The sequence below is a fragment of the Mustela lutreola genome, chromosome 2 (assembly GCF_030435805.1).
Source record: "Mustela lutreola isolate mMusLut2 chromosome 2, mMusLut2.pri, whole genome shotgun sequence".
NCBI lineage: Eukaryota > Metazoa > Chordata > Mammalia > Carnivora > Mustelidae > Mustela > Mustela lutreola.
This window is the reverse complement of record NC_081291.1, coordinates 66,684,862-66,712,816: the sequence shown is the minus strand read 5'-3', so window position 1 is coordinate 66,712,816 and position 27,955 is coordinate 66,684,862. Positions and strand designations below refer to the sequence as shown.

The following is a 27,955-nucleotide window of genomic DNA, read 5'->3' as shown; positions in this document are numbered from 1 at the left end:
TAAAGTCCCCCCACCAAGAGCAGGTGTTGGGAGTAACATTACTTAAGAGCTTTGGAAAGGAACTTCTTTGTGGAAGTCCTCAAAATCTAGGATTGGATTTGATTGTGCCGTCCTGTTGGAGAGCAGCACAGCTCTGCCTTGAATAATGGCAGAAGGGGTTTAGAACCTGAAGACAAGTCCCAAGTTGCCCGAAAAAGGAAAGAGCGTGAAGGTGGCCTTGAGAGGGAACAGTAGTTGCTGTCACACTGCAGACTTGGTAACTAGGGCTACAGATAATCAGGAAGTTGCTATATGGCGCTTAGAGTCAGAGCAGAGCTCAGAAAGGTACCAGCCAGCTGTCGACAGTCAGGTTTGACCCCTTCCTGTGAGAGCCTTGTCGTCATCGAGCCCCTCAGTAAAGATGGACATACTGTTCACAAATCCTTCAGTGTCGGAGACTGGAAACAGTGTGTCTCCCCACCAGGAACTGTGATGCTACTCTTCATTGCCTCCTGTCACACCATCTAAAAAAGAAGAAACGCAGAAACTGGAAATGCTCAGTGGAGATAACGGAGAGAATGTGTTATTTTATTAGCATTTCATAATGATGCTCAAATGAAATCTTTCCATCAACCAGCTTTGGAATGGCTGGCATTCGGAGGCTGAGGAATGGGTGAGGCCCCATCTTGGGGCCTGGATTTTCTTAACACTCCCTGTGAGTACAGGTTTTGCTCCCCTTAAAGGGAACACTGTCTCCACACCTGTAGCCTCAGGGGCAACCTCTTGAGCTTTGCCTTGTCCCCTCTGCCCAGTCCTCCTCTAGAAAAAGACTAGGAGATGCCAGGGGCTTCTTCCTAACCTGATAAACTAGCCTTTCTTTCCCTGCATATTGTATTGATTTGAGGCTTAGTCTTCTTAGGGAAAAATTTGCTTAAAAGAAGAAATAAACCAGTTATTAGAGGGATTAATGGATCAAAGTAATATATGGGCTTTTGTTTTTATTTTTCAATTAAGGATTAAATTCCTGGGAGTAAGGGAGGCACCATTTAAATAAACAAGATTAATGAGCCTCAGGAACCCAGCCTTGGTTTGTCGGGGAAGGGAGTGTCTGGGAGGCAGAGTGGAGCCCAGTGCCCTGACTGGAAATTCTGTGGGTTCCTCCTGTTCATTAAATACCACTAAGGTAGAGAGAACAGGAAATCATAGGGCTGCTGTATTCAAGTGTGCTTTGAAGTTTCTGTTGAGCATATGATCTACTTATTTCTCTTCAAACCTGACAATGATTTCTTTTTTTTCTTTTTCCTTAGGGTGACCAGAGGCAGGTCATTCCCATACCGAGTGTATGTATATTTATCCAATTTTATTCAAACATTCATAGAATCTTGTAGCTTTGGGCCTACTGATATAAAATATATTTTGTAATGTTCTTGCATATGTTGAGTTTAGCATGTGACATAAACAGCTCTGTTCTGTTAAAAAATGAAGCTGCATTTTAAACTGTGAGCAGGAGGTTCTGTACAGAGTTTCCTTTCTTAGGAACAGGGGAATTAGCATCTATTAACCAACTCCTCACCTTTCCTTTCTTTCCTTGAAGGGCCTCCAGGCTAATAAGCTAAGGCAGCCTGCTACACTTCCCCACCCCAGCCCCATCTCCATAGCCCAGGAGAACATGCTTTTGCCCAGACATAGGCTTTTACAGCAGGCGCTCTCCCAGTGGGCTTGGTGAGCCCGTGGGCCGGCCATTTCTGACTTACTCAGAAGTGTTGGTAGCTTGGCCCTCCCTGGCTCTGAGATCAGGAAAAAAAATTGCCCCAGTTGTATTCCCTGAACTTGCAGGACTCACCACGACTCCTACAGCCTGGCTTTGCTCCTACTCTGTTCCAGCTGGGCACTCCCTTGACCACCACTTCTCTTTTCAGCCCTGGGATTTGGGAGAGTAGCTGCCCTAGTGTTAAGCACAGGCTGGCCCCCACCCTGCCCCGGACATCCGCTGTCCCTACTATTCCTGCTCTGATAGCAGAACCACTTTGCCCGGGGCCAGACAGTAAGAAACAGACCAGGGACTAACTCAGAAGAAACTTTAACTTGAGATGTCTTTGTCAAACAAGACCATTGGAACAGCCCTATGTCCTTAAAAAACTGGGTTTTAAAAGATGTCCATAAATGGGTACTTTTATCCATAAAGTGTCTCTGATTCAAATTGTTTGACTCAAATCTGTTCATCTAACATTCCGTGGACTTCTTCCCATATTATCTGGGAACATCCAGACACAACTTTGAGAAAAACCAGTGCTATGGGAGTATCACAGGTAAGAGGAAAGCTGCTGTCAGAAGTAGTACATTGCCCCCCAATTTTTTGAAAATTTCATTTTTCTCAGCTCTACATTAACTAGTTTTAAGTGTTTGTGAGATGGTTCTGACTTGGCCAGCATGCCTGGAGGTTGGACTTTGTCAGGAAAACTGACTTTAACCCAAAAAATGGATCAAGCAGCAGGACCTCCTATCCAGTGTTTGAGTGGGGTACCCATTGGATTGATACCAAAGGTGTCCTTTTAACCTTTATACAGAGTAGTTTCAAACATTTTTCCTGCAAAGTTACCTATGTTAAGCAGGTGACAGCAGCTTTCCCCTTACCTGCGATACTCCCATAGCGCTGGTTTTTCTCAAAGTTCGTCAAGTGCCAAACCAAGCATTTCTCAGGATAGAATTCTACTGAGGAAAATGACCCTTTACCCACAAATTTTGACACATTCTAGAATCCCAGAATGAAATAGCCAAGGGGAAAAAGATCCCTTGTATAATTTAGTGTAGGGTTAGATCAGTAAAATGCTGACTCCTTCCGACAAATGAGAGACTCTAGAGTCTCTGAAATATCTTGCAGAAAAACAAAACCTAGCTAAAGTAACTTGCATCACTGAATGATATCCTCCAGAAAAGTAGATCTACTGATGGGCTCAGTATGATTTGCACTGCCTGCTTAGCATGCACAGCTGAACCCAAGTCCATTGGGAGGCCAGCTCAGCCCCAGAATTTGAGCCTTGGGATCCCCTGCAGAATCTGTACCCACCTGTCAAGGCTGCACATATCATTAACAGAGTAGCCCTGCCCTTTCTGGGTCACAGGAGACTGATCAGAGAGCCTATGCGAGCTTGGGGCGCTGTATCATAGGAAATATGAAAATCCAGGTTTGTGCTAATCCCAAACCAGAGTCTCTAGCCTCCTGAAAGCTGTTCCAGGCCCTGAAGGTGAAAGGTGCACTCAAGCCTGTGGGTGCCCAGACTAGTTCCAGCTGGAGCGCCCCCCCCATATCTGCTTCCCCCATACCCATCTTGTTTCATTTTCATGCTACTCTGTTTACATGTGCAACTTTGGTCTTTTGGTTTTTTACTAAGCAATAATTGAAGCTCATAGTTTTAAAAAATAAAGAATAAAGCAGAAAGAAAAAAAATTCCCCACGTGGTCCCACTCCCTGGAATAACAACTTTCAATATTTGTTATGGATTCTTCCAGAAATCTAAATAAACATGACTTGTTTAGATTATTAATACCAGATCTTTTTTCTAATATAAACATTTAATGCTATTAAGTTATCTCTAAGGGGTGCTTTGGTGGCTTTGTCATTAAGTATCTGCCTTTGGCTTGGGTCATGATCCCGGGCCGGGGTCCTGGGATCAAGCCCTGCATCAGGCTCCCTGCTTGGCAGGAAGCCTGCTTCTCCCTCTCCCACTCCCCTTGCTTGTGTTCCCTTTCTCTCTCTCTCTCTATTAAATAAATAAATAAAATCTAAAAAAAAAAGTTACCTCTAAAACTTTATCTACATCCCCCAAATTTTATGTTGTATTTTTCAGTTTTGTTCACATAAATAAGGAATTTGCAAGATGTTTTTTGCTTTAAACAATATACCTTGAACCTCTTTCCAAATATTCGTGCATTGTGAGTGATTTACCTCCTTCTTTCACTTGTCCTTCGTGGAATTTACTTTGTTTCTTCTTGTGGACTATTGCAAATACTTGGGAGTATTCCTGCGCATGTATGTTTATGGACCTGAGTTACAGCATCTGTTGTGTTCCTTTCCTAATTGTGGAAATGCTAGATCAAAGGATATCTCTTACATTCTGAGTAGATTAAAGCCAGATTGTCCTCTGAAAGCCTAATTTATGTTCCCACCAGGAGTGTGTGGGATTGCCCATTCCCTTACCAAAAATGATGATAATCAAATATTTAATCTTTGCTGATCTGTAAGTGAAGAATGGTATATTGATTCATAGCTCTGATTTGCATTTATGAATGAGGATGAATATTTTTTCACAAGTTTAGTATTTATATGTCTTTCTTCTTCCCTGTTAATTTCTTCTGGATGTTCTTCTGTTACCTTTTTCAATTTCAAGGAAATTAGGACTTTCCCCCAAATTTATGGTATATCTTTTGGCCTTGGTTATAATCATTTTGGCCACAAAGAAGTTTAATTTTATATACGTAAATGCGTTAATCTTATCCTTTATGACTCCAGAATTTTATGTCATGCTCTTAGAAAGATCTCCCCACTCTATCACTGTGAGCCGTATTTTCTCCTAGTATTTTAATGGTTTATCTCTACACTGAAATCTGTGACCCATCTAGAATTCATGTTGGTGGAAGGCATGAAGAAATGATTCAGCTTTATTTCCTTTTCCAAGTGGCAGGGCAGTTGTCTCAACACCATTTATTAATTAATCCAGCTTTTATACCCCTCTTGAAAAAGACATCTTTATCTGGATTTGACATTAAACATTCCACTCAGTAACTTTGGCCCCCCAGATGTAAGCTGGGATTTGCGGCCCTCCACACATCTTACTGGAAGCCTCGAGGGCTGTTCAGTGAAAGCCAGATATTGAAGGGTAAGGAAAAGAAGCAGAGGGACGGGTTGAGAACCCCCTGAAGGTTGGGTGGTCATGGCTGAAGGTGAGCACTCAGATGCTTCAGCCCCAATGAGGAATGGGGCTGTGAGCCGACTCCTCTGGTGCCCTCTCTCCCATGAATCTCACTCCACCCTGACACCCACCATACATGGTCGCAGTGCAGCTGAGCTGTAAAAGTGCTGAAAGGGGAGAAGAGAAACGTGTTTTCTAACGGTGTCTTTGCTGTTCACCTGAGCCTTTTAGTAAACAATAGAATACTTTTTTCTACCAAACCTTATGAAGAACCCATTGGCGGAAACGATTGGAATGAAAGACAGCCTAGGGGGCGCCTGGGTGGCTCAGTGGGTTAAAGCCTATGCCTTTGGCTCAGGTCATGATCTCAGGGTCCTGGGATCAAGTCCCGCATCAGGCTCTCTGCTCAGCGGGGAGCCTGCTTCCTCCTCTCTCTCTCTGCCTGCCTCTCTGCCTACTTGTGATCTGTCAAATAAATAAATAAAATCTTAAAAAAAAAAAACAAAACAGAAAGACAGCCTAGGGTTTCCTTCGCCCCCTCCCGCAGAGGCCCTGAGATCTCTGCCCTCAGCTCTGTGGCTGAGGGAGCCCATCAGGCAAACTCTGAGCCTGAGGACTCTTATGGACAAAAACGCCAATCTGATGTGCCAAGAAGAGAGTGAGTAGGGTGGTACTCAAAAGAACCTTAGAGTTAACTGTTCCTGGCTGCCAGTTCACTACCAAGGACAGGAAATTCCAGACCCACTCCCAGGAAGAGAACTGGAGAATGCCCTTCCCAAACCTTGGGTGGCAAGCCAAGGTTCCTTCCTTCTCCCCTCCCTCATCATGTTTGCCCCCTACCTCCACCCCTTCCATCCCCCTGGCAATGCCCTCCATGTGCTTTGGAGCAAAAGAGCTCGCTCTTCTTGATAGAACTGGTGTTCCTCTGTTCTGCAGTTCTGTGATGGCCTGAGAGGAAATTTGCCTCAGGGCATTTTTAGTTACTAATTCAAGCATCACCTGAACAGATCAGTTGAAGTAACAAAGTACTGTTTCAATTCAGTACGGTCCATGCATGTGCCAAGGACACAGCTGTCCAGAAGAATTCTTACCAGTGGTCTAAAGAATTTGCATTAGTCTAAAGCCAAACTCTCAAGAGGCTGTGTGTACTTAGGAAGCAGGTTGAGGATTAATGGAACCCTCCCGGCCCATTGCCCCCAGCCTGGCCTTGCTCTCTGCAGCACAAATGCTAAATCCGTGGCTTGCTTAAGAGGACTCTCACCCTTCTCCCTCTTTTCTCTCTTTCGGTAGTACCATGAGGCCTTTTCCATACTGTTAGCTCAAAGAATGCTTGCAAAGTGTGGGTTAAATATGCTAAGGAAGTAATTTTTTATTCTCAGGTTTGGAAAATAACTGAACCACTTTTGGCAGATCTTTGATGTTTTCAGATCTGCTAGGGATAGAATTTCTAGAGCCTTATTTTCCAGGCTTGCAATTACATAAAGTGAAAATGTTGTTTAGTATATAAATGCATTGAGAAAGGACTGGACAGATACACACTGAACTAAGAAGGGGGGCACCTGGGGAGAGGAATAGGGAAAAGGGAAATAGTTGTCTGTTACATGTCTGTATTCTTTACAATGAGAATGTGTTTTTATTACATAATTGTGTAATCAAAAATTAAAACAAATTTTATTCTAGTCCCAGGCATGCTTTCTGCTATGGCCTCAACAACAGAAATAACTCAGATCCTCTTTATTATGTTCGGTTACAGAGCTCATCGTGCCCTGCCTTTTTAAAATGCTTTTGCAGAACTTCTTCTTGCAAGTTTAATTTTTCCAGCCACCTGCTTGCTTGCTGATTTATAATGAAGGACAGAGTCCTTTCTAGGACTCCAGATCCCATGCCCTGTGTCTAAGGCACATCTCCCAGGCACTTACAGTATTGGATGAGATATACTGCGTGGTGAACTTTAATTAGAGCCAAGGGAGTTGGAGGCCATGAAGGCTTTTTCTTCTGGATGATGCTGGACAGGAGGAAATGCCCACTTTCTCTGGAGGGAGCCCTTGTAGAATTAGAACCACCACACACAGCCTAACCCCACCAGCCCAGACAAGGTGGTCATCACACTTGCAGATTTACCTACCCTGTCGACTTCCTGTGTTACATTCACTACTGAACCAGCAAAGTCCAGAATTAACTCTGGATCCTTGACTCATGTTCACTTTAACCTCCCCCCACGATCAGAAAAAGGAAATGCCCATTGAAAAGGGAATAACTCTTGATTTCTTTTTTTTTTTTCTTGTTTTTTGTTTTGGGTTTTTTAAATTTGTTTTAAAAAGCTAAATTGTCTGTTCTTCAGTAGCTAGGGACACCTTTTTGTGTGTGTTTTGTTTTGCACTAAATATTGAACAGAGAGAGCTTGACCTTCCCAGGATAGAAAATTAGCTGTTTAACACTAGCTACAAACACCACAAAGCAAACTAAGAAACTTCAGTCATTTCTAGAATGAGGCAAGGCCCAAAGAAATGAATCTAAATCAGGGAGGAGGTTGGCTGAAGATACCTGGCCATTTATTAGCTCTTTATAACCTCTTTATCACAAGATTAGATTCAGCTACTACCAAGACATAAATAGGTTTTCTGATTAGCACACAGCATGTGGATTGAAGTAGAACGTCCAGACACTAAGAATCTGACGGGTAACAGTGTCCCTCTCGCTCAGTGTGAATACTACCCTGGGGCAGACCCCAGACAGAGCACTTTACCTTGACCACTTTTACTTTTGTTTCCTATTATTGAAAGTCACTTTGGATTGCATTTTGCTGGTGGGTCTATAGGTACTCTTCAAGTTCCTGAAAGTTTTAGTCATTAAAACAAAACAAACACTATGGTTCCTATATAGCTTTAAAATATACTTCTGTACCACAGTGAATTTCAGACAGAATATGACCCCTGTAAATGGGCCTGGAAGTAGGAGAGTGGCTAATACAATCTAACATTTGTTTTTGTGTAGCCCATTTTAACTATAACAGTAGCCGCCATATATGTGCCAGGCAGAACGCTGGGGGCTTTACCACAGTTAGAGCCGATAACAACCTTCCATGGTAGGTGTTACTATCCCAACTTACTGCCAAGAAAAAACAGAGTTGATACTCGGACCCTGGCTTGTCTGGTTCCAAAGCTGAGGCCCTCAAATAGCCATTCATACAATGGCACAATATTTGTTAAAACTTCAGTAGCAAATGACCCAGTGCTATTGTTTTTAATAAAATTTCATGATGGGAGGGTGGGTCAATCCTTAAGCGTCTGCCTTCGGCTCAGGTCATGATCCCAGGGTCCTGGGGTCAAGCTCCACATCGGGCTCCCTACTTGGCGGGAAGCCTGCTTCTCCCTCTCCCACTCCCCCTGCTTGTGTTCTCTCTCTTACTGTGTCTCTCTCTGTCAAATAAATAAATACAATCTTAAAAAAAGAAAAATAAAATTCTGTGATGTGCTTAATCAGGCATATAAACGTTTGATTTCATTTAACCCTCATTGATACAATATAGAATAAAGGCATTGGTTTATCTTTTACATAAAGGTAATAATACTGATTTTTTTTTGTTTTCATTTTAGCCCCCAGCTAAATACCTCCTTCCAGAGGTGACGGTGCTTGACTATGGAAAGAAATGTGTGGTCATTGATTTAGATGAAACATTGGTACACAGTTCATTTAAGGTAAATCAACAAAGAAAGCAATCCATGATCTTCGTGATTTTGTCACAGTTGTATTGGAAAGGGAAAATAAAAAGGATGACATTTTGTGGCTGTTAGTTAGGACTTCACTGTGCATGAAGAAATCCCAAGAACAGTTGCTTATTAACTCTGGTGAATATTAACTCAAGTAGTTGACTGTTACATAGTTAGTTTGGGGGAAAATGCTGGGCTGCCAGTGTCACTAAGACCTCATTCTTACTTATGAGATTAGAGTTTTCCAACCCTCCAACCCCTGCAGAAGTACTTTTCAGGTGGCAAAAGGCAGTCAGTACCCTGTGCCCCAGGACACTGCTGTGTGTTTGTCAAGGTAGCCAGAGTGCTCTATGTTTTATTGGGCAGGGCAGGAGAGGCACTGTTAAACTGTCAAGCAACCTGCTATCTTGGAAGTTTTCCCAGACCAGTTCTTGAAAGATGTCCAACTCTGAAGAAGACTTCCAGAGTGACAGCATCTGGGATTCAGCCATTTATTTTTGAGCTTTTTCATGAGAAGAGGTTGCTGGGTGTTTTGGGGTGTGTGTGTGTGTGTGTGTGTGTGTGTGTGTGTGTGTGTTTAAACGTCATAGTTCAGTGAGTATCCATCCATAAGCACGACTTCTTTCCTGAAGGGGGCGGGGCTTTAGTGATGTCACAAGAAGCATCAAACCACCGGCTTCCTTCCGTCCCCTTCCTCACTCCACTCCTTGCCAGAATGACAGCAAAAATTACAAATTCCCAGAGGGCGTCCATGTGGGAACAGCTGTGGCTACACTATTAAGAAGTGACTTTGTGAACCATTTTTCCATTTTTTTAAATGAAACAAGTTGTTTAAAAGAGGCAAATGATGGAAAGGTTTGGGAATAGGGGTTCCACGGGAAGAAGTAGGATCCTTGTCCTGCTTTCCCTTGGGGTATTTCTGGAGATGAAACTGCTGCACTATCACTGGCCAGTTAGACCCCATTCCTCCTTTTATCCCAGCCCTCAACTCCTCTTGCTTTGCTGAGATATGTGAAAGGCATCACCCATGGTGGGGTATGTGTCTCACGTGAACCACAGTCATTCCCTGACTATTGTATTGGGAAGTGGAAGAGCCATCAAATTGACCCGAAGACCTTTCTGTCAGAAACACCCTCCTTGTGCCTGCTTCTCACTGAACAGAAGCCTTCCTTAACAGGACAAGGCCAGGCAGTTGTCTGTGAATCCTTTGGGAGAGTGGAGCAGGTGCCACACTTACTCTAGCAGTGGGAAATGACCTGCCTAGCCACTGGGGCTTGGAGGTGTCACTTCCTTCCCCAGCACCTTGAGGGCCCTTCCAATCCACGGGACAAGGATTGGCCCCGTGGCAGTCATGACCTTGTGCCCCAGCTCAGCTCTGCACAGCATCGGAAGCCTTTTCTTGCCTATGGGCAAGTCGCTTAGGACTTTAAAAATCCCTCAGGAGGAAAGTCCTTTGGAGCAGGGGTCATTTGCCATTTCAGCCTACATGGCTTCCTTCCAACACTGGCCAGACTGCCTGGGGTACGGACAGTTCCTGCCTCCAAAGGTAGGCCTGCTCAGAGGGTATTATACCACAAGTTGATGGGAACAGCATCTCTTCATCTCTTTGCTCCCTGGCCTGCCTATATTTGCAAGCCGGAAATTCTTTGTTGTGCGGGTTTTTTAATTCAAGTATACTGCGCATACATAGTTGTGTTAGTTTCAGGTACACGACATAATGATTCAGCAATTCTATATATTTCTCCATGCTCATCAAGATACATGTACTCTTGGGGCACCTGGGTGGCTCAGTGGGTTAAAGCCTCTGCCTTCGGCTCAGGTCATGGTCCCAGGGTCCTGGCTCTCTGCTCAGTGGGGAGCCTGCTTCCTCCTCTCTCTCCGCCTGCCTCTCTGCCTACTTGTGTTCTCTCTCTCTCTCTGTGTCCAATAAATAAATAGACTTTTAAAAAAAGAAGATACATGGACTCTTAATCCCCTTTATCTGTTTCACCCATCCTCCCCTCCTCCCCTCTGGCATACACCTTTAGTGTATGGTTTTTAGTATTCTGGGCATTTCAGAGGCCTCTCCTTAAAAATGTACAGTGGTACCACACACAGGCTCTTAAACCCAGGGGAAGAACCCTGGCTTAGCATGGCCCCCTTAACACCAGCACGTGAAAAGAGACTGAGGCTCAGGCTTGGTCTGTACTGGGGAACGGTTTTTCTCTTTTAATGTACTCTGTGGAGTACGATATCACAATATGCTAATACCTTTTCAGAGTTTCTGCCTTCAATCTTGTGTTTTTTAGCATGATTTTGTATTTTCGTTATAGAATTATAAAATACCAAACTTATCATCCTTAGCCTTCCAACCACAGGAGTGAATAAATTGTAATCTTAAACCTCAGGTGCTCTACTGAGTCCTTAAGAACAGTTCTGTGATCTAAAATTTTCCACATTATTTTCAGTTTACTTATCAAAGAACTGTGTGTGTGTGTGTGTGTGTGTGTGTGTGTGTGTGTGTGTGTGTGTGTGATGGGCTTAAGGGCAGATCCCAGTTCAGATTCTGACCAGATACTCAGTAATACACACCCCTGTCCACACTCCCTGCCCCCGGGCCACCACATACATGCTCCCTTCCCCTCTCTCTCCTACTTGTCCCAGGGGCTTGCGTTCTGATTCTCTGGGCCCTGTTCATTTGAGTAGTTTCCACCTCATTTATGGAATTCCATTAAGAACTGTATGTAAGCCCAGCGGTGACTTACACAGGCACTGCCAAAGTATATTTGGATTTTAAGTGTCATTAATATTGTCAAAGAGTTCTTTTAAGTATGCTGAAGTTTATGGGTGTGCTGGGCATTGTGTTACGTAGAGCAGAGCAATCTAGGGTGGGCTGGCTCTCCCCACTGCTCAGGACAGGAGCTGGTGCCGGGCAAGGCTGAAATCACTGATGCTTGGGACCTCAATGGACCCATTACTATAGCTGTGGAAGAGAGGAGAAGCCGAGGTTGAGAGGGAAGGAGCCTGCCCACAGTCATGGCTTGTGGCCTCTGACTTCAGCCTCACTTCTCTGTGGCCCTGCTTTGTGTCCATGTGCTCAGCATCTCCTGCCGAGCAGCCCATCACAGGGCAGCCTGCATCTGTGGGTCCAGTGCAAATCATTCTCCCCCATGTAGCGCCATCCTTTGGGACCATCAGGCGCTCACCTTCTCCCCCTGGTGGCCAGCAGTGGTTCTGCACCATCCTGGCAGGGCTCTAGGCAAGAGTTGGCTCTCTGAGAAGCCCCATTCCCTGGCTAGGTTGCCCAACCCTTTGTCGTTCCGGCCAGGAAGATAATAGAGAGGTTGAACCAAGATGCTGAAAAGGTAATGATACTCGGAACAGAAAAAAATGTGCTTTCCTGCTTGTGCTTAAGGAACCTGCTTGTGCTTTAAGGAACCAAAGCATACTTGAACATCCTTTGCCTGAACTGTTTTTTCCAATAATAAAAACATTAGTCCAGGCAAGCTTTATTCTTAGTAAAGTTTCCAATTTTATTTTATTCTTTCAGATGTAGTAATTATCTTTTCTTTTCTCTCTAGCCGATTAGTAATGCTGATTTTATTGTTCCGGTTGAAATCGATGGAACTATACATCAGGTAAGAAATCAAAGCTAAATCTGAGTTTCAATTAGCATTTTTTAGTAATTACATTTCCTGTGAAATTACTCCTAAATTCCCATTTCATCAATAATTTTATGACTGAATCAAAAGGGAGCAGGCTTTGTAAAATAAATACAATGGTTTTCTGCTTTTTTCACTCAGATGAATTTCTTTTGTACTGAGTTTATAAGGGAAACAAAAATCTGTAGATAATAGATGTAGTTGCAAGTTCAAATAGTTCTTTGATTTGATTCAGACTTTTAGAAGTGCCTATATCCCCCGCTGGCCTGGCTTGATGGTCTAATTAACTTCCTCATGTAAGTGCTCTTGGATACTCTCCTAGCAGGCAACAGGAAAATCCCAAATCTTGAGAAAGAGTGTCCATTTCCAATGCCAGCCACTCCGGACTGATTTTTCACTCCTACTTCATGTTCTCCAGTGAATCTTTAGCAAAATCCCAACCCAGAGGATGAAGAGGGAAGGGTGTGTTTTCAGATCCAAAGGCAAATTTGAATAAAGATGCCCTAGTTAATTGGCATGCATCTTTGTTCTGATATTTTTTCTCCTTGATGGTTCTCCAGGAATAGCTTCATTTATGAACATATTGGAACATTGTAGGAAAACTAGCCTTGGAGGTTGAGGAGTAGGGGAGATTTTTGTCAGGTTTTCCACAGGGATGGTTTGACCATCTTCCTTGTCAACCCCAGGGTCTTAACGGGGCCTGATGTGTTTATATCCTAGGAAGGAAAATCTCTCTTGGTGCTTGAACCATTTTAAAAGGATGTCTTTCCTTAATGATGCCAGTCATCTCTTTGGCCTTTGAGGACAGGGTGTTAGAGTTGGTGATGACTTGGAAATCAGCTAGCCCAGCCACCTCATTGTCCGGATGGGGCAACAGAGGCTCAGTCAGAGAAAGAGTTGACTCAAGGTCATACAATGAGAAGAATTAAAATGAGACTTCTAGTCCTATGCCTCCTGGCCCATGGCTCTTTACCTGATGCTCTAGTCCCTTCCCTCCCCTGCCAGGCAATCTTGCCAGGAAGCTGGCCCTGAGAAAGGCAACTTATCTCTAGTGTCTCCACATTTCATGCTTCTAAAAGCCATCAGGGAGCCAAAAGGCAGTCACTTGGGCATTTAACATTTGCAAAAGCATCAGCTGAATTAACTCAGCATCTGAGAAGCAGTTAGGGCTTCATTTATTATCTTGGCTTCTGCTACAAAGTAATAAGACAAAGGAGAGGCTGCCTACCAGCATGGCAAAAATTAGGAGAGAAATTAATCCTTCTTACCTCGAGATGTGAGCGTGACCCTCGGGGCCTGACTTGCTCTGGCCAGCCCATTCTCGAAGGAGCCAGCCTAGCTCTCCCAGCCTCCCTCCAGACAGCGCTATGATTCATACGGTGGTAGATACTACACGGCCCCAAGGCTGGGGTGAGAAACTCTCTCTCCTGAGGGAATGAAGCCACAGGCGCCAAGAGGAGGACCAAGGCCCTGGCGAAGGCCGTGGCCTCGTTCAAGTAATCCAGGATAGGCTGTGCAGGTCCCAATGGGCCTATTCTCGGTTACTTGCACGCGGACGCGGGCCTGGAGGCCGGCATCTGGGCCCAGGACCTTCCTCTCTGCCAGAGGCACCAACAACCAGAGTTCCCAAATCAGTCTCCCGCCATTTTCATGTAGCCAAGTTTGCTTTCCAGGCACTATTCCCAAGGAGACTAACGACCACAGGCCATACCCACTCCCTGGCATCAAGGAGTCTCCTGGGCAAAGTGGGGGCCTGGATCTACTATAGCCACAAGCCCTCACCCCCACCTGACCTCCCAGCTCCTCACAGCCCTGTTGGCACTCACCCTGGGGCCCCTCACTGCACCCTTGGCCACAGACTGTGCTTGCCCTACTCTTCCAGTTGGCCCAAGTTCCCACCGAACCCTGGCTCTGTGCAGAATTCCCGTGCAGTGCACAGAATGCATTCTCTGTGTGATACAGAGCCTTGCCTCCCTTCTGTGACTCCACGGGATAGACAGCTGGCAACATCTGCCATTCACGACCCCACGCATACTCCCCCGCACCTGCCTTTCACACTTGCTCCTCAGCCGCTTCTCCTATCCCCCGTCTCCTCTAAAAGGCTGGTCATGAAGGGCTCAGCTGTGCTCTGACACTAAGGTATTTTCAGGCCGAGTCTCATGCTCATACCCTTCCCTCTGCCTGGAAGCTGACTTCTCATCCTCATCAGCCTGGTGAATTCCTGTTCATCCTTCAAGGTCCAGGCCAGATATTACCTTCTGTGATTCCTTCCCCTTGAGAGGGGAGTTAACTGCCCTTAATATATCCCTGTACTACAACTTCCATTATGCATGCCTATCCTGATTTGTTTTTATTTATATCTGCTCTAGACTGTGAGCTCTTCAAGGGCAAGGCCTGTGTTTTGTTCATTTTTGTAACTTCTTTAGGCTGAGCACAGATCTGGGACTCAGTGAATATGAGCTGAATTGAATTTTAATAAGTTTGAATTATTTTAGGGAAGTGGCTAATTTCAAATGGAATTTATTCAAGTTTTAATTAGTTCTCTCCTCCCACCTTCCCTATCTTCTCTCACCAGCTCTGCCTTCTCTCCCATCTCCCTGGTCTCCTCAGATTGGTTCATGTTCCCCAAGCAGGAAAGCCTGCTCTTTGCCCCCTGCCCTGCTTGGAGGCCCCTCCTGATGGCTGACCGGGGGCCTGGGAGTAGGCCGGCTTCACATCCCCTGACATCTGTTTCTGTACCAAGCAGAGTAACCTTTGTGAGTGTCCGGTGGACAGCTTCCCAGGAAGACTCTTCTTACAGTTTTGCTGGGCCTGCTCTCCAACCCCAGGCCTGCCGAGCAAGGGAGGTGCTCCAGGCAAGGGTAGGAGGTGGCAGCTGGAGCAATCCCAGTGCTTCCGGGCAATGGGCCGGGCCTGGGCCTCCCAAAGCACAGCCCCCAGACCCTGGCCTATGTCCATGTAGGGCCTGACTCAGAACACATGCCAAGAAACACATGTGAGAGAATGAGTCCTTTCACACAAACATGGCACACCCCTTCCACTCACTGGTTCGGAAAATCCCCAAGACCCGAAGTATCACGGTCAGCTTCCCTTTCTCCCTTGGGAGGAGTGTCTGCGCCAAACTCAGACCTGGAGCCCCATCTAAGGAGTGTGGCCTGAAGTGCAACCTCTGCTCATTCAGTTGGGGTCTCCATGCCACCAATAGAGCTGGGGACAGGAAGCAGTTGCCTTTTCAGGAATTCTTCTACATGGGTGTTGGCCCTCCACAACCCCCAGCAGCTGCCACGACTGACCAGCTTGCTGTCTGTTGCCGTTTCAGGTGTACGTGCTCAAGCGGCCCCACGTGGATGAGTTCCTTCAGAGGATGGGGCAGCTCTTCGAGTGTGTGCTCTTTACTGCCAGCCTGGCCAAGGTATGTCCTGCTCCCAGCTGGGCACCCGCAGCCACTTCACTCCGACCCGCTGTCCATCAGACAGCCCTCTGGTAAGGGAGGGGAAGCGGTTTCTATGGTGACAGGTTCCCACCCCAGATGGGATGGATGCAGGCCATGTGCACAGTACCAGCCTGAAAGGCTTCTGGGTTGCCATGGTGACAGGGAGCCCTTGGAACAAATGCCCCACGAAGCTGAGCAGGCAGCCGCCTTGAGCTGGATGTCCGCAGACCAGGATATCATGAATGTGTCCAGTGTCACTGTGAAGGGGCATCTGCATCTCCTCAATGACTGGCAGCCTTGAGCCTATGTGTCCTTCATTAGCTTACACAGGTTTGGGGAAGGATGAGTGTCCGAGATTCACCTGCATACACAGGCCAGAGGAGGCTTCTGCCTGCCCTAGTGAGCCCCGGGAGCTCGGGCAAGGGACTTCAAGTCTCCTGACTCCGGGTCTTCTAGAAATTAGGGATAATTCCCTCTACCTCGTGGAGTGGATCAAATGAAATAATGCATGTGATGGGCATAGCATAGTGCCTGACTTCTGTGCAGCAAGTCTTCATCCGAGCCCCTGCTGTGTTTGCTGTGCTGGCCCTGCTACGTGCTAAGAGCTCCTGATGTTCTTTGTTTAGTTATCATAATTATTAATGATGACAGTTTATATGGTCTGCCCTTGTAGCTCAGCAGGAATCTTTGGCCCCACATTCACACTGGCTCTAACCACATAGAGTGGTTTCTTTGCCTTCTCCTACTGTTAAAGGACACACCCCCAATCTGGTTATGTCTGCCCTTTCACAGATGTGCTGAGCCAAGGGGGAAGAGGGTAGGTCCACACTCCTCGGAGGAGATCCTTGCCGTGATCATCTCTCAAATCCCGAGTCTGATGGGGCCAACACCATCCATTTGTGGGGGGCACCACCAGTGTCTCCGTGGGCAGCTCCAGGACTCTGAAGTAGCCCCAGAGATGAACTTTGCAGGGCCCAGGTTAGCCAACTGCTCATCTCCAGACCTGCTGCAAGGACTCACATGCAGCACCCACCACCCCCAACAATCCCTGGCTCTGGACAGCTCCCTTCTCCTCTGCATGCTGAGTTGAGGACTCTGACCAAGTTCCCAGATACCCCGCTTTGCCAGACTGGGCATTCCCGGTTTGGACCATCTCTCAGTCATGGCTGAGTTGAGAGAGAACCCCACCTGTACAACATTCTGCCAGGCTTATTGCCAGGCCTTGAAGCATGAGCTGGTAGACAACACAAATCCAAAACCTAGGCCTTACTTTCGCACACTAAAAAGAGCACGACCTCAGGGAAGGGCGCTCCCCGTGGGCGCTCTTTCCCATGAATGGCACCAAGAGCAATAGTACTGTAGGGGAGATGACTCTCCTAGCAGTACTCTGGGGTGCCAAGGAGCCTGAAGTGACAGCTAAGGAAGTAACAAACAGGACGATTGCACCCACTCAGGGGAGATGGAGAGTTGGTGGGATTGGGGGTGCTGCGTCGGGAGGAGGTTGGCAGAGTTGAAACACTCTTGCTTGGCATTGCCCCCAGCACTCACTTAAACATCCTCGTGCATTCTCCCTTCCTGGCCTGCTCCTACCTGTGCCTCCATCTGTCTCTGCATCCCTTCTCCCAGTGTTACTCTAGCCTGGCTCAGCTGCATCAGCTCCCAGGTGAAGGCTTCCAGGCCTTTCCTCCCTGTGGACAGGTGGGCACTCCCCAGTTCTTGGCTCTGGGCTCAGCTCCCAGCCAGCACTGCCATACTGGCCCACCACCCAGGAGCCCACGGGAGCCCTCCGCTGACTGTCAGAGCCCTTCAATGTCTACTTCCTCCTCTTGGTTTCCTTTACGGATGGATTCACCCAGCAAATATTTACTTAGTGCCTACTGTAAGTTGGGCTCTGTCCTGGGCACTGGGGATGCAGCAGAGAACAAGAGACAAAGCCCTTGCCCTCATGAAGCTTATATTCTCCACATTCATCTCCAAGGCTTAGAGCCCCAGACTCAGACATTGCTTGAAGGATGTATGCCACCACCAGTATTAATAATTCTGGGGAAATTAATCACCATTTCCATCTAGAGTCAGCCCCCTAGCACCCACAAGGCATTTGGCTGCCCTTACCAGCTGAAAACTGCAGTGCCCACCTGGTCAGCAGGAAAATATAGCCTGCTCCCAGACTCTGCCCCTCAGCCCCTCCCTTCAGGGAAAGCAGGACATTCCCACAGAGTTGGAGCTGCTGCCTATAGCCCCGTGGCCCTGCATCCTACCACGTGTTGGCATTGCTCTGCTCTGGGGCACTACTGTGCCGTCCACTGCTGGCCTTCCCAACACCCCAGCCTTGGGGGCTTCCTGCCTCCCTGACAGAATTGCTGGGCCCTGGTAACACCTGGCTATGCTGGTCTTGGTGCTGAAGCGTGGCCTCATGTGGGCCTTGGAACTGCCACTTTTTTGCCTCCAGCCCCAGCCACTCAGGGCAGCCCAGTCTTTTAGACATTTTCATTTATGAAGGTTTTTCCCCTCAAGGATGATACCTTTATTTCTTTATCCTGTTTAGCCTGATTTGGGAAAATTCCCCCAGGCTCTGAGGGCCAAGCAGGATTAGCCCCAGCTGTGAGCTGGGCTCAAACTCAAAACTCCTGGGCTCCCACTCAAAACTCCTGGGCTCCAAGGAAAGGGAAGTGGGAGTCTGATAATGTCCTGTGACTGGCAGGGGCTGGCCTGGCCCAGCTGCCCCAAGCACCCATAGGGGGCAATGTGGCCTCATCCCACATGAGCCAGATTCAAAGTCCACTCACTCATTCAGGGGTGAAACTAGTATTGCCTGAGCCCCCACCATAAGGTGGGCACTGTGCAGGGCGCCAGGGACATCATGGTGGGCACGACAGACAAGGCCTGCACCCCGAGCAGGGAAGAGCAAATCCATAATCCCCAGGGCTGGTGAGGGAGCTTGTGAAGGAGACCACTGTGAGGCATTAGGAGCCAGGAAGGGAGGAGCAGGCCCATGCTCCAGACAGGTGGCTGGGGAAGCCAAGACTGAAAGGCAGAGAGGCAAGAGAGGCTCCTGCAGAGATCTGAAGAGTGTGTGTTCCGTGCGGAGGGAACACTGGTGCCGAGGCTCTGACCATGGTCAGCCAGTGCAGCTCAGGTGACGGGCTGGAGCTGGGAGGTGGCAGAAATCACGTAGCTGCCGCTGTGTGGGGTATGGCGGGCCTCCCTCCAGGGGTCGCAGGTCAAGAGCAGGGGTTGTAAGCAGGGGAATGATCTGATGGGATGAGTTTTCCAGTGGCCACTCTGACACGGGGAGGGGTAACGGCTGCAAAGGAGATGCCGGGGGATGTGGGGGGCTCTTTGGGAGGCTCACGCCGCCACCCCAGGCAGAGGTTACACAGGTTGGGATCAGGACAGTGCCAGTTACACAGAGGAGCAGGTGGATTCAAGGTAGTCTTGGAGACGGAACTGCCAAGAATTTCTGATGGATTGGATATGAGAGGTGAAAGAAATGGAAGAGTCCAGGGTATCCTGCACTCCTGGAAAGAAGAACCAGGATCCTAAAACACATCCAGTTACTTACATCCCTTTCTAGAAGAGTAATGCAAGTAATACTTGCTGTAGTAGGTCAGGGTTTCTGGGCTCTTCGGCTGCCTAGCCTTCACTGCAACCTGCTTTTCAGTACGCAGATCCTGTGGCTGACCTGTTGGACCGCTGGGGCGTGTTCCGGGCCCGGCTCTTCAGAGAATCATGCGTCTTCCATCGTGGGAACTACGTGAAAGACCTGAGTCGCTTGGGCCGGGAGCTGAGCAAAGTGATCATTGTGGACAATTCTCCTGCCTCGTACATCTTCCATCCCGAGAATGCAGTAAGTGGCCCCAGGGGGAGAGAACGCAGGGCCCCAACCAGTTCCATGTTTATGCCCTCAAACACCTGTGCCGGCTTTCTTGGCCTTCCCTGGGGGGCCCCAGTTCTGGCACTTAGCAGATACTTGGCACTGACTGAGTTATTTAACCTCGCCAAGCCTTAGTTACCTCGTCCGTCAAATGGGGATCTGGGGATGCTGACCCATATGATGCTTGGAGGACTGAGTGTGGGAGTGAAAAGCACTTAGAACACTGTCCTCATTGGGTTAGTGCTCAGGGAGCCTGGATCTTGGCAGTTTTCATACTGTTCCTGAGAAGGGCACCGTCAGTAACTTCTGGAGCTGGCTTCATGACTCCTGTAGACTCAGAAGACCTGGATGATCTCTTCAGCAAAAGTTCTTATACAAGAATGAATAAAAACACCTTAGTCAAGGCCTTCAGACAAGTCTGCCCGGCTTTTCCGCCTCATAGTGATGCCTTAAAAGTATACAGTGGGAACATTTCCTACATAAAACTCCCTAGAGCGTGGCAGCCCTTAGTGCCCGCTCCCTGGGTGCAGCATGACTTTCCAAGCAAGAGATGCCATCCCGCTTCCCAGCCCACACTTCCAGGGGACGAGGGGCCAGCCAGGCCCGCGGGCGACAGCAAAGCCCTCGGCAGCACCTTCACCCTGGCTCTCAGCTCAGGCAGCCCACCCTGCACAGGAGGCTTCATCCCCAGCCTGGGGTTCTCAGCCTCAACACAGGCTTCCCCAGGGCTCTTTCCTTGAAAACAGAACTCTGTGGCTCCACATATAGCAGAAAGCCAAGATCAAGCTAGATTTATTTAGTTAGTGCGTAATGATTACTTGAGTAAACTTTCCAAATTTATTATATTTAAACATGTTCATTTTAGTGAGTTAATCAAATTCAGCATAATGCATTTTGTCATGCATCTCTAACAGATAAGGATTACTTCTTAATATAATCACAGTTCCATTATCACATCTGACAGAACTAACAGTTTCTTAATATTATCTACTATCCAGACTATGTTCATATTTTCCCGGTCATCTCAAAATGTTGTCCTACATTTGGATTGTTTGATTCAGTAACAGACAAGGTCCAAGCACTGCTTTGGTTAATAATGTGTCTAGTAATTCTTGTGTAATTTAATAATTCCCCCTCCCCTCTGCCTTTTTCTTCCATCCTGTTTACTTGTTGAAGAATTCTGGTTATTTGTCTTGTAGAAATTTCCTCTCTTCTGGCTCTGTCTAGTTGCAGCCACATGGTGGCGTTTTACTTTGTTTTTATAACTGCCATATTCCTTTTTTTTGTTTGTTTGTTTGTTTGTTTATTTATTTATTTATTTATTAGACAGACAGAGATCACAAGTAGGCAGAGAGGCAGGCAGAGAGAGAGAGGAGGAAGCAGGCTCCCTGCTGAGCAGAGAGCCCCATGCAGGGCTCAATCCCAGGAGTCTGAGATCATGACCTGAGCTAAAGGCAGAGGCTTTAACTCACTGAGCCACCCAGGCGCCCCTCCCATATTTCCTTTTTTTTTTTTTTTTTTAAAGATTTTATTTATCTATTCGACAGATAGAGATCACAAGTAGGCAGAGAGGCAGGCAGAGAGAGGAGGAAGCAGGCTCCCCACAGAGCAGAAAGCCCGATGCGGGGCTCGATCCCAGGACCCCAGGATCATGACCCGAGCCGAAGGCAGAGGCTTAACCCATTGAGCCACCCAGGCGCCCCCCATATTTCCTTTAAACAACTAATTAGATCAGTACTACTTGGTTAAATGCAGGTTCAATTTTTCAAGTTTTTCTTTTTTGTCAAGAATATGTATACTTATCATGGTATCACATCAAGAGGCATGTGATGTCAGGCTGTCCCACTTTTTTTTTTTTTTTTTTTAAGATTTTATTTATTTTTTTGACAGACAGAGATCACAAGTAGGCAGAGAGGCAGGCAGAGAGAGAGGAGGAAAGCAGGCTCCCTGCTGAGCAGAGAGCCCGATGTGAGGCTCGACCCCAGGACCCTGAGATCATGACCTGAGCCGAAGGCAGAGGCTTAACCCACTGAGCCACCCAGGTGCACCCAGGCTGTCCCACTTTTAAAGATTTTACTTTTATTATTATTATTACCAAGTACGCTCCATGCCCAGTGTAGAGCCCAGTGTGGGGCTCGAACTCACAACCCCAAGCTCAAGACCTGAGCTGAGTTTTGAGATCAAGAGTTGGATGCCTAACCAAGCCACCCAGGTGCCCTTGAAAGATTTTAAGTTGTCGGTCTTTGGATTCAGATGTTGTTAACCTGTACCATCTGTTTGCAAATTCCCTATTGTCCATTCACCTAAAAATGTGAAGCCGCTGATGATCATTGCCTCCATCAACTATATCATTAAGAACTACGAAATGGTGATTTCTAAATTTTATCATTCTTTCCACATTTATTGGCTGGAACCCTGTTTCTTTTAAATTAAACTTGCCCTCATTGACTACTTGATTATCCTAAATTCAGTTTGAATGTTTGAATCAGGAAATCAAGGTAAAGTCTTGGTTCTTTTTCTTTAATTCTTCAGTCTTCAGAGTAATGACGTGGTGCTCTAGCAACTTCCAAAAGTAGACAGGGAATTCGTTGTAGGTATTAATATGAACTCATGGATTTTTTTATTGTTATCATTTAATCTATATATTCTTCTTTTGGATGCTGAAAGGTTCACCTTCGGATAGCAGACATCCCTTCATATAACAGTGGTCTTTGAACACTTCTGTTTTATGGTGCAATGAGGTATTCCAGGCTCATCTTGTCCCTTTCTTGCCTCAGCCCTGGCTGGAATCACCCACTTTTCTATGGAGCCTGATTCCTGTTAGTGGAAATGGTATTTAGAGACCACAGTCTGGGTGGATTCTCATTGTTCCTGAGGTATCCTTTGCTTCCAGCCCTTTATACTGGACAGACCTAAAATATACATATTTTTAGAATTAAAATTAAATCATGAATTCATATTGGTTTTTTATAAGTCAGTGTTAAAACAGTTTTTATTTAATTTCTTTGGTTTTGTTTTTGTATTTGTATCTCTTCTTGTGCTGAAACTCTTGGTTCCTAAATATATCAACATCATTACCTATTTGACTTAGTCTATAGTACATGTTTAATAGTTTCCAAATAGCAGTACTAACGTTATTACTACTACTAAGACAATTAATACATGTAGGGTTTTTATGGAGAAATGTACAGGCAAAATGTTATGTTTTAAATCATTTGAAGTAATTCTCTGTGTGGCTATGTCACCAGCTTTATATTAACTTCGGTTCATTTTTTTATTGCTTTCTCTTCTTTTTTTTTTTTTTTTAAAGATTTTATTGATTTATTTGACAGAGAGAGATCACAAGTAGGCAGAGAGAGAGAGAGGGAAGCAGGTTCCCTGCTGAGCAGAGAGCCTGATGCGGGACTCAATCCCAGGACCCCGAGATCATACCTGAGCCGAAGGCAGCGGCTTAACCCACTGAGCCACCCAGGCGCCCCTTGCTTTCTCTTCTTAATTGTTTAATTTTTTTTAAGATTTTATTTATTTGACAGAGAGAAACTCAGCAAAAGAGGGAACACAAGCAGGGGAGTATGAGAGGGAGAAGCAGGCTTTCCGCTGAGCTAGCCTGATTCGGGGCTCGATTCCAGGACCCTGGGATCATGACCTAAGCCGAAGGCAGACGCTTAAAGACTGAGCCACCCAGGTGTCCCTTAATTGTTTAATTTTATTGCAATTATGTAACATATTTCCATGAGTCCAACATCAAAACTACCAACAAAGATGGGTTTAGAGAAGTCTTGTGTCCATGTCTGCCCTCTCCCTCATTCCTGCCCTTCCTGTAGGAGTAGTCATTATTATTGTTATTATTATTTTGGCTAATCCTTACCTTGTTTATATTTTTAAATTATACAGTGAATTGTTTTGTTTCTGAGCAGTCTTTAGATTTATAAAAGGGCCCCAAAATACTACTTTTGAACTCCTTTGACTTTCCCCAAACTTTTTTAAAATTTTTGTATTTACTTATATATTTGTCAGGGAGAAAAGAGAAGTAGACAGAGGCAGAGCTGCAGACAGAGGGAGAGGGAGAAACAGACTCCCTGCTGAGCAAGGAGCCAGATGCGGGACTCAATCCTAGGACCCCAGGATCATGACCTGAGCCGAAGGCAGATGCTTAACTGACTGAGCCACCCAGGCGCCCGGCAGATTTTTTACATCCCTTCTTTTGCACCCCTGACTGCCACCCATTGCCACCCCTCCCTACTCTCTAAAACTAAGTGTAAATCCTGTCCGTTCCCCTGGCTCAGACTGTCCTGAAATGTTATATTTATGCTTTTAACTGCTCACTGCTAAGGATGGGAGGAAATTCCCCACCTCCCTTTGCCATGTAGCATGGTCCGGCAACCCCAAGTGGAAGCTTTCCTGGCCCTGTGTTGGGGGCTCCCTGGTGTTAGTGGTTGGCAGGCAGGTGACCTCTGGCTCCGGGTGAGGTGTAAGGAGCTGCTTGGATACAGTGGAAGAGCTTTTGAAATTGACAGGTAGCAAGGCTAGCTCTTCTATATTCTGCACTCTGGCCACCTTTCCTGAGGCAGGAAATCAAAGCAAGCATATGCACGCAAACTAGCAGTTAGACTTCACTTAAAAAGCAAATGCTCTGAACTTTACCTTCCTCCCAAACCAGGTAGCTTTGCAACGGCCTTAGCTGGGATGGGAGAACCAGATGATGATGATGATGGTTTTTAGATACCTGTCCTCCTTACCAAGGAAAAGACTAACAGTATGGGGGGTCCATTCTGGCTAGGAGCTGCCCCATCCCGCACCAGGTGCAGTTCTGCTGCCCGCTCCACACACTGTCTTCCAGGTGCCCGTGCAGTCCTGGTTCGATGACATGACGGACACAGAGCTGCTGGACCTCATCCCCTTCTTTGAGGGCCTGAGCCGGGAAGACGACGTGTACAACATGCTGCACAGACTCTGCAGCAGGTAGCGCCGGCCTCCGATGCCTCCCGCCTGTGCGTCCTGCAGCCACCGGCCTCGGGGGCCCACCCGGCCGTAGCTCCCTGGGAGCGCCCAGTGGGGACACTCCGTGCTCCAGGCCACGAGGGCCATGTGGCCATACCTACCTGGTTGCTTTTTTAAGAACAGAAACAACTATTTTAAAATGAACTCTTTTAATCAATTTCATAAAGGGACATGCATTTTACTGGATTTGCTTTTCTTAAAACATACCAAAAAGGATAAAAATGGGGAGGGGGGAGAAAAAAAGCTTGAGATCTATCAGAACTTCCTTTCAACTGGCCCCCCTTGGCCCCCTCCTCCAAGCAGACAACCTGTCCCTTTCTATCCCAGCTCGGAGCAGCTGACCCAACTCAGAATCTCTTTCCTCCAGGATGAAGTGCCTTTTTGAATGTTATTTTAAGCTGAGAGTTAGTTTTTCTATACAACATATTTCCAGACATCTTTTAGTCTTTTATTGTCTTAAGATTCTCTAAAAAAAAAACAAATATGACAATTTTCTAGAACCTGGGGTGGGCGGGTGGCGAGGGATGTCCTGGAAGCCAGTCTCCCAGCAGGTGTGCGTGCTCTGACGCCCGGTGACGCGCTACAGGACCAGGCTCCCGCAAGGAGCCTCGGCGACCATGGCAGTGTCTCGGTTCATTACGTACCCAGTTTGGAATGTTTGGAATGTACCTGCAGTCGTGCGGCTTGACACTTTAGGAGACAATAGATACTTTTATATTATCACTGTTACTTCGGATGGTGACAGTTGTGTCCTGCAGTCACACTTTCCCCTTGAAAAGTGGCATTGTCACCTCTACTTTCAACCACTGCCATACTTCTGTACGTTTTTCGTTCTGTGGCTGTCGTTCTGGGTAGAGCAGTTCCAAGAAACTCCAAAACCCTCGGATATCTTAAAAGAAAAAAAAAAAAAAAAAAAAGAAATCTGTTGATTGATTTTTAAATTTTTCCTTTCCAAAAGCTGGATACACACGGAGCTGTTCGGGAATTTTCTTTGCTGCTACCGCGCTGCCACCAAATGGAATTGACCAGCGGCTGTTACACTGTTCTTTGCCACTGTGCCTATGCTCAGAATCTGCTCACTGCTAAGCTGCAGACGTGGACAGGGTCAGAAACGTAGGTGTCCCCCCCCCAACCCTCCCCTCACTGCAGACTGCACCAACCGTATCCCTTCCCTGGTACCGGCCGTGTGAGTTCAGGAGGGAGCAAAGACACAGGGGCCAGCGCACCAGGCATGGCATTCATTCTAAATGGCAGCCGTCATCAGATACCATGATGAGCTGACTGTTCTCCTTTGAGAACTTGTGGCCTCAACCAGCCACTGCACTGATGTGGTCCAAGTCCACTCCTGGTCTTCTCTTTTGAAGCATAGCCTCTTTCTGAGCCGGGGTTGGGGAAACCTGTCCAGATGTGGATGGAGCTCATCGCCCTGAGTCAGGGAGAGAGAGGGTGCCCTTCCTGGGCTGGGGCTTCCTTTGCAGCCTTTCCCAGTGAGCTGTTCTAAGCAGTGCCATGTTCCTTGTTTGACAAGACAGTTTATAAAGTATTGCTCTTAAAAATAATTTAAAAGAACCCTGTCGTGTCGGCACCATTGCCTTAGTCCTCTGTGGGTTGGGCCTCCGCCAGAGCCCTGGTGGGAGAGACTGGCACTAACAAGTCTGGAGATGGGGGTTGAAGTGAAATTTTGCTCCTACTTTTGTTCACAAAATAATGAAGCCAGCTGCCAATCCTGTCCTCCCAACAGCACTTGAGGCTGTGGACTGCCATGCATTCAGAAGACAAGTGTTTGGGGTAACCAGGTGCCCTAGCATTCTGGGTATGCAGAACCCAGTAATCCCCATGCCGGTTCCGGCAGAAATAGCCCCACGCTAGGCATTACCACAGAGAACGGCGTTATGTGGCAGATCTGCACATGCCCTCAACCTTGATTTGGAAACTAGTCATTAATGAACCCGCTGCCTTAAATGTTCTTAAATGTTGCAGTCAAGTGTCTGTCCTGTGTTGAAATCCACACAGAAATCAGTCCTGGGGACAGCCTTCGACCCTCCCCCCTGCCCTCTTCTCTGCCGGCGTCACGCGGTCTTCTCTGGAATAGGGGGCAGAGAGGACGGAAATTCTAGAGTATTTCAGGGGAATTGAACCTAGGAATAGTGTCCCACTTCTGAGAGCTGGAGTGAAGATGCTGGCAAGCTTGAGCCAGACACTGTACCTAGTAGTTCCTGAAACCGCGAGCGCCATTGCACGACTGTTGGGGATGGAGCCCGGTTCCAGCCATTGCAGACACAGACTGTCTCGGGGGCTGCCAGCCCCTCCTTCCCCTCCCCCCGAGCCTTCTGGATTCTGTGCACCTTAGTTGACCACACTCCAAAATGCCATTTTTATTTTAACCCTTGATTCTGCTTTATGTACATAATCAGAATATCTATATCTCTCTATATATTTTTAATCATCTACATGTAAATGAAGCAATAGAATTCTAACATAAGGCCAAGAAATGAGATGAATGTTTGGGGTTTATGTTTTCTAAGGTAAATACGGGTATTGTTTTTAATTATTACCTTTTATTAAATTGTGGGCTTTAAAACCTAATGAACCCTATTAGCTACTTCTCTGTGCCATATGCTTCCCATGTTACCAAAATATCCGCCCCCCCACCACACGCACACACTCTTCAACCAAAAGAGAAATCCAGCCTCCTGAGTTCCTTGGTCCTTTGTGTACCAGGTTAAAATACAGGCTCCCGGACAAGTATTTTTTATATTAAGATCTGGGACAAGAGAGCTTGGGTCATGGACTTGGGCCCCTATGATGTGACATCTCTGGCCAGGCTGTGGGTGGCAGTGCCTGGGCCCATCAGAGGTAGTCACTGCCCTGTCTTCCATTGCTCTGGAACCCTCTGTGTTGGTCTGTGGCTTCATGCATTAGCTCTTTGTAAACAATGTTATCTGTATCCTAAGGAGGAATGCAGCATGTCAAAGCCGATGGTTAGTGGGGAAGCTTCTTTGACACTCCAGTTTTGATGAGGTGACTTTGGAGAATCGAAGAGGCCCTGATGACACTGATTTGTCATGGTTGCAGCATTTGAACTTCTGGTGTAAAAAAGAAATCTAAATCTATAACCTGGCAACCCTTTACAACCCTACATTTTAAAGACGGCTCTCTAATAAAATCTAGACCCACACAGTCCTCTATGGTCAAACACTCGTGACGTTTGTGCCTCTGTTTTTAAAGGTGCTGCAATGGGCAGTTGGCATGCCAGGGTTCGAGAGGGTGGGTGGCTTGAAATGCTCACAGTTACCTGAGCAAACTCTTACCGGCTGCCTCTGTTCCTGTCTCACTGTAAAACTGATGGTGTCTGTAACTGTCTGTTCTCCAGGGAGCTTCTCTGCAGACTAACACCCCCCCCCCCA

The 27,955-nt window shown here is 46.8% G+C and overlaps 1 protein-coding gene across 1 annotated transcript in view; it reads left to right on the top strand.

Moving 5' to 3' along the window:
• Positions 1-24,982, top strand: part of CTDSPL (CTD small phosphatase like) — a 113,205-nt gene extending 88,223 nt beyond the window's left edge. Inside the window, 5 exon segments of the mRNA XM_059162099.1 lie at positions 8,486-8,587; positions 12,160-12,216; positions 15,560-15,652; positions 19,335-19,520; positions 24,388-24,982. Of these exon segments, the coding sequence (XP_059018082.1) occupies positions 8,486-8,587; positions 12,160-12,216; positions 15,560-15,652; positions 19,335-19,520; positions 24,388-24,513 (564 nt within the window). The 3' untranslated portion in view covers positions 24,514-24,982.
• The last annotated feature ends 2,973 nt before the right edge of the window (positions 24,983-27,955 follow it).